Below are 12,311 nucleotides of genomic sequence, written 5' to 3' on the forward strand. Positions count from 1 at the left end.
GAAATCACTCCATTCACTTTAATCACTCTTTTCTCTTCAACGAGCTTGCTGCAAGCGGAAACGTGCGAGGGAAGGGATCTTCAGCACGTAGGAGAACTAGTGGACTAGAGAAAATATGCTAATCTAACGGCTACATGTGAAACCATCTAACGAATCATGAGAGACTGACCCAAGAGTCTTGCGGGCCGACCGAGCATTGGCGATATTAGAGCAACTTCAATGGGGTGATCCATTTCGTCTGCTGCCGTCTGTTTGGGTCGCGAGGACAAATATGATAGTCCAACGCGCTGACCCATTGTCAAAACGCGTCCGCGCCGACCCATTTCTTGCCCAAATTTGGGACTGCAATGCATCGGCGCGGAAGCGAAGCGAACGCGCGCGCGCCCCCTCGGTGTCCGCCTCCAACCGCCGTGGTTAACATAATTTATGACGACCATCATCCTCGGGCCCACGCCTCGGCGACCGCGGCCGGCCTTTTTTAATCTGAGCGTGCGGTGGATTCCGATATCTGCTTCCAAAACCCGCCCCGTCCCCATCTCGCCACCTCCTCGGCGACCAAAGCGACCGAAACCCTAGCCCACCATGGCCGGCGGCTTCCCAAACAAGGGCAAGGGCCCACTCTTTCCCCGCGCCACCTCCCCGCCTCGTCTTCCCGGCCTCGCCAGCGCGTGAGCGTCCCAGTGCAGCAAGCACGGTGGCACTAGAAGCACCGCGTCACACTCCCTTACCCCGACGTCACACTGCCGCACGACTAGCACCTGGATCCGGAGAGGATTCCGGTGCCGGCCGTGCCGCGGTCGACGCGGGTGCATCTGGAGGAGGTGACCAAGCAACAACGTCTGCTGAGGACGGAGCAGCGGCGAGACCCCACATACGCGGCCGACTTCCCTAACTTGGAGGTGTGGTTCGCGGTGGAGCACGGGAAGCAGCGCCGCCGTGGCGTGCACCAAGTGCAGCCAGGAGGCCCTCCGCCGCCCCCGCCTGTCGTCTGCGATGAGGACCAGGAGGCTGAGGCCGCCTACCAGGCGGCGCTCGCTAGTGTCCTCCGCGACAGCGAGGAAGAAGCTCGGCGCATGACCGAAGAGGAGGCGGCATACCAGCGGCAGCTCGCAGAGGCCATGGCACTGTCGGCCGACGACGACTGCGTCGTGCCACCTCCACCTCCGCCGGAGCCCGAGCCCGAGCCCGCGCTGCCACGGTAGGTGTTGGAGAACATCGCATGGGAAACAAAAATTTTCCTACGCGCACGAAGATCTATCATGGTGATGTCCATCTACGAGAGGGGATGAGTGATCTACGTACCCTTGTAGATCGTACAGCAGAAGCGTTAGTGAACGCGGTTGATGTAGTGGAACGTCCTCACGTCCCTCGATCCGCCCCGCGAACAATCCCGCGATCAGTCCCACGATCTAGTACCGAACGGACGGCACCTCCGCGTTCAGCACACGTACAGCTCGACGATGATCTCGGCCTTCTTGATCCAGCAAGAGAGACGGAGAGGTAGAAGAGTTCTCCGGCAGCATGACGGCGCTCCGGAGGTTGGTGATGACCTTGTCTCAGCAGGGCTCCGCCCGAGCTCCGCAGAAACGCGATCTAGAGGAAAAACCGTGGAGGTATGTGGTCGGGCTGTCGTGGAAAAGTCGTCTCAAATCAGCCCTAAAACCTCCATATATATAGGTGGGAGGGAGGGGACCTTGCCTTGGGGCTCAAGGAGCCCCAAGGGGGTCGGCCGAGTCCAAGGGGGGAGGACTCCCCCCCCCAAACCGAGTTGGACTTGGTTTGGTGGGAGGGAGTCCCCCTTCCTTCCCACCTCCTCCTTTTTTTTTTTTCTCTTGATTTTTTCTTCTTGGCGCATAGAGCCCTTTTGGGCTGTCCCACCAGCCCACTAAGGGCTGGTGTGCCACCCTCAAGGCCTATGGGCTTCCCCGGGGTGGGTTGCCCCCCCGGTGAACTCCCGGAACCCATTCGTCATTCCGAGTACATTCCCGGTAACTCCGAAAACCTTCCGGTAATCAAATGAGGTCATCCTATATATCAATCTTCGTTTCCGGACTATTCCGGAAACCCTCGTGACGTCCGTGATCTCATCCGGGACTCCGAACAACATTCGTTAACCAACCATATAACTCAAATACGCATAAAACAACGTCGAACCTTAAGTGTGCAGACCCTGCGGGTTCGAGAACTATGTAGACATGACCCGAGAGACTCCTCGGTCAATATCCAATAGCGGGACCTGGATGCCCATATTGGATCCTACATATTCTACGAAGATCTTATCGTTTGAACCTCAGTGCCAAGGATTCATATAATCCCGTATGTCATTCCCTTTGTCCTTCGGTATGTTACTTACCCGAAATTCGATCGTCAGTATCCGTATACCTATTTCAATCTCGTTTACCGGCAAGTCTCTTTACTCGTTCCGTAATACAAGATCCCGCAACTTACACTAAGTTACATTGCTTGCAAGGGTTGTGTGTGATGTTGTATTACCGAGTGGGCCCCGAGATACCTCTCCGTTCACACGGAGTGACAAATCCCAGTCTTGATCCATACTAACTCAACTAACACCTTCGGAGATACCTGTAGAGCATCTTTATAGTCACCCAGTTACGTTGCGACGTTTGATACACACAAAGCATTCCTCCGGTGTCAGTGAGTTATATGATCTCATGGTCATAGGAATAAATACTTGACACGCAGAAAACAGTAGCAACAAAATGGCACGATCAACATGCTACGTCTATTAGTTTGGGTCTAGTCCATCACGTGATTCTCCTAATGACGTGATCCAGTTATCAAGCAACAACACCTTGTTCATAATCAGAAGACACTGACTATCTTTGATCAACTGGCTAGCCAACTAGAGGCTTGCTAGGGACGGTGTTTTGTCTATGTATCCACACATGTAAATGAGTCTTCATTCAATACAATTATAGCATGGACAATAAACGATTATCTTGATACAGGAATTATAATAATAACTATATTTATTATTGCCTCTAGGGCATAATTCCAACAGTCTCCCACTTGCACTAGAGTCAATAATCTAGCCCTCACATCACCATGTGAATTACATTGTAATAAATCTAACACCCATACAGTTCTGGTGTTGATCATGATTTGGCCGTGGAAGAGGTTTAGTCAGCGAGTCCGCTACATTCAGATCCGTGTGCACTTTGCATATATTCACGTCCTCTCCCTCGACGTAGTCGCGGATGAGGTTGAAGCGTCGTTTGATGTGTCTGGTCTTCTTGTGAAACCGTGGTTCCTTTGCTAAGGCAATGGCACCAGTGTTGTCACAGAACAAGGTTATTGGATTCAGTGCACTTGGCACCACTCCAAGATCCGTCATAAACTGCTTCATCCAGACACCCTCCTTAGCCGCCTCTGAGGCAGCCATGTACTCCGCTTCACATGTAGAATCTGCTACGACGCTTTGCTTGGAACTGCACCAGCTTACTGCACCCCCATTAAGAATAAATACGTATCCGGTTTGCGATTTAGAGTCGTCCGGATCTGTGTCAAAGCTTGCATCGACGTAACCTTTTACGGCGAGCTCTTCGTCACCTCCATACATGAGAAACATCTCCTTAGTCCTTTTCAGGTAATTCAGGATATTCTTGACCGCTGTCGAGTGATCCACTCCTGGATTACTCTGGAACCTACCTGCCATACTTATGGCCAGGCTAACATCCGGTCTAGTGCACAGCATCGCATACGCTCTCTATCTTCATCAGTTGCTGGGCACTGAGTCTTACTCAATCTCGTACCTTGTAGAACTGGCAAGAACCCTTTCTTGGACTGTTCCATTTTGAACCTCTTCAAAACTTTATCAAGGTATGTGCTTTGTGAAAGTCCTATCAGGCGTTTTGATCTATCCCTATAGATCTTAATGCCTAGAATGTAAGCAGCTTCTCCTAGGTCCTTCATAGAAAAACTTTTATTCAAGTAACCTTTTATGCTCTCCAAAAACTCTACGTTGTTTCCAATCAGTAATATGTCATCCACATATAATATTAGAAACGCCACAGAGCTCCCACTCACTTTCTTGTAAATGCAAGATTCTCCAACCACTTGTATAAACCCAAATGCTTTGATCACCTCATCAAAGCGTTTGTTCCAACTCCGAGATGCTTGCACCAGTCCATAAATGGATTGCTGGAGCTTGCACACCTTGTTAGCATTCTTAGGATCGACAAAACCTTCGGGTTGTATCATATACAACTCTTCCTTAAGGAAACCGTTAAGGAACGCCGTTTTGACATCCATCTGCCAGATTTCATAATCGAAAAACGCAGCTATTGCTAACATGATTCTGACGGACTTAAGCATCGCTACGGGTGAGAAAGTCTCATCGTAGTCAACTCCTTGAACTTGTGAAAAACCCTTTGCCACAAGTCGAGCTTTATAAACGGTCACATTGCCGTCAGCGTCCGTCTTCCTCCTAAAGATCCATTTGTTCTGAATAGCCTTGCGGCCCTCAGGTAGTACCTCCAAAGTCCACACTTTGTTCTCGGACTTCATGGCTTCCAGCCATTTGTTGGAATCTGGGCCCACCATTGCTTCTTCATAATTCGCAGGTTCATTGTTGTCTAACAACATGATTGATAAGACGGGATTACCGTACCACTCTCGAGCAGTACGTGGTCTCGTCGACCTGCGTGGTTCGACAGAAACTTGAACTGGAGTTTTATGATCTTCATCATTAACTTCCTCCTCAACCGGCGTCGCAATGACAGAGGTTTCCCCTTGCCCTGCGCCACCATCCAGAGGGATGAGAGGTTCGACAACCTCGTCAAGTTCTATCTTCCTCCCACTCAATTCTCTCGAGAGAAACTCCTTCTCGAGAAAAGCTTCGTTTTTAGCAACAAACACTTTGCCCTCGGATTTGAGATAGAAGGTGTACCCAACTGTCTCTTTTGGGTAACCTATGAAGACGCACTTTTCCGCTTTGGGTTCCAGCTTTTCAGGCTGAAGCTTTTTGACATAAGCATCACATCCCCAAACTTTAAGAAACGACAATTTTGGCCTTTCGCCATACCACAGTTCGTATGGTGTCGTCTCAACGGATTTTGATGGTGCCCTATTTAAAGTGAATGCAGCTGTTTCTAATGCATAGCCCCAAAATGATAACGGCAAATCAGTAAGAGACATCATAGATCGTACCATCTCTAATAGAGTACGATTACGACGTTCGGACACACCATTACGCTGTGGTGTTCCAAGCGGTGTTAACTGTGAAACAATTCCACATTGTCTTAAGTGAGTACCAAACTCGAAACTCAGATATTCACCCCCACGATCAGACCGTAGGAACTTGATCTTCTTGTTACGATGATTCTCCACTTCACTCTGAAATTGCTTGAACTTTTCAAATGTTTCAGACTTGTGTTTCATCAAGTAGACATAACCATATCTACTTAAATCGTCAGTGAAGGTGAGAAAATAACGATATCCGCCGCGTGCCTCCACGCTCATCGGACCACACACATCGGTATGTATGATTTCCAACAAGTCACTTGCACGCTCCATTGTTCCGGAGAACGGAGTCTTAGTCATCTTGCCCATGAGGCATGGTTCGCACGTGTCAAGTGCATCAAAGTCAAGTGACTCCAAAAGTCCATCAGCATGGAGTTTCTTCATGCGCTTTACACCAATATGACCTAAGCGGCAGTGCCACAAAAATATGGTGCTATCATTGTTAACTCTAACTCTTTTGGTCTCAATGTTATGTAGATGCGTATCGCTATCAAGATTCAATATGAACAATCCTCTCACATTCGGTGCATGACCATAAAAGATGTTACTCATAGAAATAGAACAACCATTATTCTCTGACTTAAAAGAGTAACCGTCTCGCAATAAACAAGATCCAGATATAATGTTCATGCTCAATGCAGGCACTAAATAACAATGATTTAAGTTCATCACTAATCCTAACGGTAACTGAAGTGACACTGTGCCGACGGCGACTGCATCAACCTTGGAACCATTTCCTACGCGCATCGTCACTTCATCTTTCGCCAGCCTTCGCCTATTCCGCAGTTCCTGTTTCGAGTTGCAAATATGAGCAACAGAACCGGTATCGAATACCCAGGCACTACTACGAGAGCCGGTTAAGTACACATCAATAACATGTATATCAAATATACCTGATTTTTCTTTGCCCGCCTTCTTATCTGCCAAATACTTGGGGCAATTGCGCTTCTAGTGACCCATACCCTTGCAATAGTAACACTCCGTTTCTGGCTTAGGTCCAGCTTTGGGTTTCTTCGTCGGATTGGCAACAGGCTTGCCGCTCTTCTTTGAATTGCCCTTCTTGCCTTTGCCGTTTCTCTTGAAACTAGTGGTCTTATTCACCATCAACACTTGATGCTCTTTACGGAGTTCAGACTCTGCGATTTTCAGCATCGCAAACAACTCGCCGGGAGACTTGCTCATCCCTTGCATGTTGTAGTTCAACACAAAGCCTTTATAGCTTGGCGGCAGTGATTGAAGGATTCTGTCAGTGATAGCTTCTTGCGGGAGTTGAATCCCCAGCTCAGCTAGACGGTTTGAGTACCCAGACATTTTGAGCACATGTTCACTGACAGATGAGTTTTCCTCCATCTTGCAAGCATAGAATTTATCGGAGGTCTCATACCTCTCGATCCGGGCGTTCTTCTGAAAGATAAACTCCAACTCCTGGAACATCTCAAATACTCCATGACGCTCAAAGCGACGTTGAAGTCCCGGTTCTAAGCCATACAAGACTGCACATTGAACTATTGAGTAGTCCTCCTTACGTGCTAACCAAGCGTTCTTAACATCCTGATCAGCCGTAGCGGGTGGTTCATCTCCTAACGCAGCATTAAGGACATAATCCTTCTTCCCAGCTTGTAAGATTAGCTTAAGATTACGAGCCCAGTCTACAAAGTTGCTTCCATCATCTTTCAACTTAGCTTTCTCTAGGAACATATTAAAATTCAGGATGACTGTCGCGTGAGCCTTGATCTACAACACAAATATATTCAAAGTGGACTTAGACTATGTTCAAGATAATTAGAGTTTAACTTAATCAAATTATTCGCTAAACTCCCACTCAAAAAGTACATCTCTCTAGTCATTTGAGTGGTTCATGATCCACTTACACTAGCTCAAGTCCGATCATCACGTGAGTTGAGTATAGTTTCAGTGGTAAGCATCCCTATGCTAATCATATCATCTATATGATTCATGATCGACCTTTCGGTCTCATGTGTTCCGAGGCCATGTATGCACATGCTAGGCTCGTCAAGCTTAACCCGAGTGTTCCGCGTGCGCAGCTGTTTTGCACCCGTTGTATGTGAACGTTGAGTCTATCACACCCGATCATCACGTGGTGTCTCGAAACGACGAACTGTAGCAACGGTGCACAATCGGGGAGAACACAATTTCGTCTTGAAATTTTAGTGAGAGATCACCTCATAATGCTACCGTCGTTCTAAGCAAAATAAGGTGCATAAAAGTATTAACATCACATGCAATTCATAAGTGACATGATATGGCCATCATCACGTGCTTCTTGATCTCCATCACCAAAGCACCGGCACGATCTTCTTTTCACCGGCGCCTCACCATGATCTCCATCAACGTGTTGCCATCGGGGTTGTCGTGCTACTCATGCTATTACTACTAAAGCTACATCCTAGCAAAATAGTAAACGCATCTGCAAGCACACACGTTAGTATAAAGACAACCCTATGGCTCCTGCCGGTTGCCGTACCATCGACGTGCAAGTCGATATTTCTATTACAACATGATCATCTCATACATCCAATATATCACATCACATCATTGGCCATATCACATCACAAGCATACCCTGCAAAAACAAGTTAGACGTCCTCTAATTTTGTTGTTGCATGTTTTACGTGGTGACCATGGGTATCTAGTAGGATCGCATCTTACTTACGCAAACACCACAACGGAGATATATGAGTTGCTATTTAACCTCATCCAAGGACCTCCTCGGTCAAATCCGATTCAACTAAAGTTGGAGAAACCGACACTTGCCAGTCATCTTTGAGCAACGGAGTTACTCGTAACGATGAAACCAGTCTCTCGTAAGCGTACGAGTAATGTCGGTCCAAGCCGCTTCAATCCAACAATGCCGCGGAATCAAGAAAAGACTAAGGAGGGCAGAAAAACGCACATCACCGCCCACAAAAACTGTAGTGTTCTACTCGAGAAGACATCTACGCATGAACCTAGCTCATGATGCCACTGTTGGAGAACGTCGCATGGGAAACAAAAATTTTCCTACGTGCACGAAGACCTATCATGGTGATGTCCATCTACGAGAGGGGATGAGTGATCTACGTACCCTTGTAGATCGTACAGCAGAAGCGTTAGTGAACGCGGTTGATGTAGTGGAATGTCCTCACGTCCCTCGATCCGCCCCGCGAACAATCCCGCGATCAGTCCCACGATCTAGTACCGAACGGACGGCACCTCCGCGTTCAGCACACGTACATCTCGATGATGATCTCGGCCTTCTTGATCCAGCAAGAGAGACGGAGAGGTAGAAGAGTTCTCCGGCAGCGTGACGGCGCTCCGTAGGTTGGTGAAGACCTTGTCTCAGCAGGGCTCCACCCGAGCTCCGTAGAAACGCGATCTAGAGGAAAAACCGTGGAGGTATATGGTCGGGCTGCCGTGGAAAAGTCGTCTCAAATCAGCCCTAAAACCTCCATATATATAGGTGGGAGGGAGGGGACCTTGCCTTGGGGCTCAAGGAGCCCCAAGAGGGTCGGCCGAGTCCAAGGGGGGAGGACTCCCCCCCCCAAACCGAGTTGGACTTGGTTTGGTGGGAGGGAGTCCCCCTTCCTTCCCACCTCCTCCTTTTTTTTCTCTTGATTTTTTCTTCTTGGCGCATAGAGCCCTTTTGGGCTGTCCCACCAGCCCACTAAGGGCTGGTGTGCCACCCTCAAGGCCTATGGGCTTCCCCGGGGTGGGTTGCCCCCCCGGTGAACTCCCGGAACCCATTCGTCATTCCCGGTACATTCCCGGTAACTCCGAAAACCTTCCGGTAATCAAATGAGGTCATCCTATATATCAATCTTCGTTTCCGGACTATTCCGGAAACCCTCGTGACGTCCGTGATCTCATCCGGGACTCCGAACAACATTCGGTAACCAACCATATAACTCAAATACGCATAAAACAACGTCGAACCTTAAGTGTGCAGACCCTGCGGGTTCGAGAACTATGTAGACATGACCCGAGAAACTCCTCGGTCAATATCCAATAGCGGGACCTGGATGCCCATATTGGATCCTACATATTCTACGAAGATCTTATCGTTTGAACCTCAGTGCCAAGGATTCATATAATCCCGTATGTCATTCCCTTTGTCCTTCGGTATGTTACTTACCCGAGATTCGATCGTCAGTATACGTATACCTATTTCAATCTCGTTTACCGGCAAGTCTCTTTACTCGTTCCGTAATACAAGATCCCGCAACTTACACTAAGTTACATTGCTTGCAAGGCTTGTGTGTGATGTTGTATTACCGAGTGGGCCCCGAGATACCTCTCCGTTCACACGGAGTGACAAATCCCAGTCTTGATCCATACTAACTCAACTAACACCTTCGGAGATACCTGTAGAGCATCTTTATAGTCACCCAGTTACGTTGCGACGTTTGATACACACAAAGCATTCCTCCGATGTCAGTGAGTTATATGATCTCATGGTCATAGGAATAAATACTTGACACGCAGAAAACAGTAGCAACAAAATGACACGATCAACATGCTACGTCTATTAGTTTGGGTCTAGTCCATCACGTGATTCTCCTAATGACGTGATCCAGTTATCAAGCAACAACACCTTGTTCATAATTAGAAGACACTGACTATCTTTGATCAACTGGCTAGCCAACTAGAGGCTTGCTAGGGACGGTGTTTTGTCTATGTATCTACACATGTAAATGAGTCTTCATTCAATACAATTATAGCATGGACAATAAACGATTATCTTGATACATGAATTATAATAATAACTATATTTATTATTGCCTCTAGGACATAATTCCAACAGTAGGTCTACAGTGGACCAGCGTCGTCCAGGAGTTCGTCAGCGCGCCGCCCATCTGGCTGGACGCGACACTGCAGCAGGTGCATGCCTACCTCGAGCATTGGAGGTCGGTGCACCTGCAGGCGGAGCGCGCCGAAGGCCTGCGGCTCATGGAGCTGGAGAAGGAGTAGGAGGAGCGACGGGAGGCGGAGGAGGAGGAGCGTGCTCATGCTGCTGCGCTGCCACCGCCACCACTACAACCCGCGCCGGCGGGGCAGACGACGGAGGCGCAGGCAGCTGCGCCAACACTGGTCGACCTCACCGGCCTCGACGACGCCGCTGTCGCTGCCTAGGGTTGCATGAACGCAGTTTTAGATTTTTTTTTCTTTTAATTTAATGTAATGCGGACGTGACGCGTGGACTATCGCCGGCCTCCATGGCCGGCTTTTAATGTTAATTATGCTTTATGTTTTTTTCTCGCGGTAAAAAATTGATCCGGTCAGTGTTGGGCACACGAGCCGGTCCATTTGCGGAATCGCACGTTCGTTCGCCTGATTAACCCAAATGGATAAAAAACGGACGAAATCGCTCTTTCTTTGGATTGGCCCGTTGGAGTTGGCCTTATATCTGTTGTGGTCGTGTGAATTCAGGTGATCTGGGTGTGCTGGACATTAGTGATATATATACATGTCAAACAATCCACGCCGCCTATATACAAAACAAGAAGGAAAACGTGTCCAACTTTCCAAGCCAGTAGTCAAACATCATTATCTCCCCCCACCTAACCAAACAGGAGTAATAACGACCGCAGCCTAGCAGTCATAGTAGGATTGTCGATCAAGTTACGAAATCGACGCCTATATATACGGTTGCTCGCAGCTTTAGCCAGCCACAACAGAAAGCATTCTACCACTAAGGCCGCACAAGCGAAGTGAGAGCTTTTGCACGAGGAGTTCATCAGCAACCATGAAGGGCACCAAGCTCGCGGCGATTCTGATCCTCCAGGCCGTCCTGGTCATGGGAGTCCTCTCGCACGTGAACGGTAAGCTGATGATGCTCGGCCACTCCACCGAACGAGTTCGATCGATTGGTTGATGTTTCCTGATGCCCATAGGGAGGGATTTTTCTGATGCCGTCCGTGTCTTGCGTGCGTGCGTGCAGCCGACTATTTCCCCACGTGCTGCAACAACTGCAGGTCCTTCTCCGGGGTCGACGTCTGCGACGACGCCCATCCGCAGTGCCCCACCGGCTGCTCGGCGTGCCGCGTGGTGACCACGAACCCCCAGACGTTCCGCTGCGCCGACATGAAAGCCACCGTCGACGGCACCTGCGGCGGGCCATGCAAGAAGTACTGATCGGCTCAGGCTCACATGAGACTATTGTTCCGCTTGGCGCCTAAAATAAAAGCTCGGATGAGATGACCGGACTCATCTTGCCTATGCGTGTGTGTGTGGCCAACAATATGTATACTGTTCCGTCGTGTCTTTGTCACCGTGGTTTCTTTCTCGAGAAATATCCCCCGTGAATATTGTGCGTGTCTACTCAATAACATGAATATTACTTGTATTTATCCAATAATTTATTTATACTCTCCGATATGGCATTCATATATAGGCAGTATGTTTTATTCGTAGATGCTTAGCTAGTTAGCACTATTTCACTAGTTCATGGACGGCTATTTCAAATTTACCTTTCTACTCCCTCCGTCTCATATTATGGTGTTAAAAACACTTTTTATATCATAAAACGGAGGAAGTAGTTAGCGCATCAAATAACTATCCTACGTAACATGTGCCGATAAATATTTCTGGACGAAGGGAGTATATTTTTTCTACGATATGTGACAACTTTCATGCTAGACAAATATTTACTGATGTTTTACTAAACTAGGAAAAATCGTTGCAATGGAAAAACAAATATCCCCACACTCAACCGTTTGTCTCTAAATACTGCAAAACCGTTTCAGCTAACTTTCATTGAAAATACAAACTTCTCCACACAACTTTCTACAATTTAGTGTGGAGCTTAGAACAATTGTTGCTGAGGTCAACATCAATATTAACTCAATCCAACCTAGGCGAATCTTTATCAAAGCAAGTGACAACACTATGAGCCCGCATTGTTTACCAAACAATCCAAAATGTTTTGCAAACGAAAAATACCAAAAGACTAACAATGAACTTGACTAAAGTCATAGCTCATGTTACAATTATCACCCATGCTAGGATCCCTCAGATATAGGTAAAGAAGAACGCTTTTGCCCATTTCCTCAG

The 12,311-nt window shown here is 48.0% G+C and overlaps 1 protein-coding gene across 1 annotated transcript; it reads left to right on the top strand.

Moving 5' to 3' along the window:
• The first annotated feature begins 10,912 nt into the window (after positions 1-10,912).
• On the top strand, positions 10,913-11,616 carry LOC123412986 (Bowman-Birk type proteinase inhibitor B5-like). The gene is made up of 2 exons (XM_045105937.1): positions 10,913-11,080; positions 11,200-11,616. Exons 1-2 carry the CDS (start codon positions 11,005-11,007, stop codon positions 11,391-11,393), a joined length of 270 nt encoding a protein of 89 aa, XP_044961872.1. The 5' UTR covers positions 10,913-11,004; the 3' UTR covers positions 11,394-11,616.
• Positions 11,617-12,311: the final 695 nt, after the last annotated feature.

Source organism: Hordeum vulgare, chromosome 1H (assembly GCF_904849725.1).
Source record: "Hordeum vulgare subsp. vulgare chromosome 1H, MorexV3_pseudomolecules_assembly, whole genome shotgun sequence".
Lineage (NCBI taxonomy): Eukaryota > Viridiplantae > Streptophyta > Magnoliopsida > Poales > Poaceae > Hordeum > Hordeum vulgare.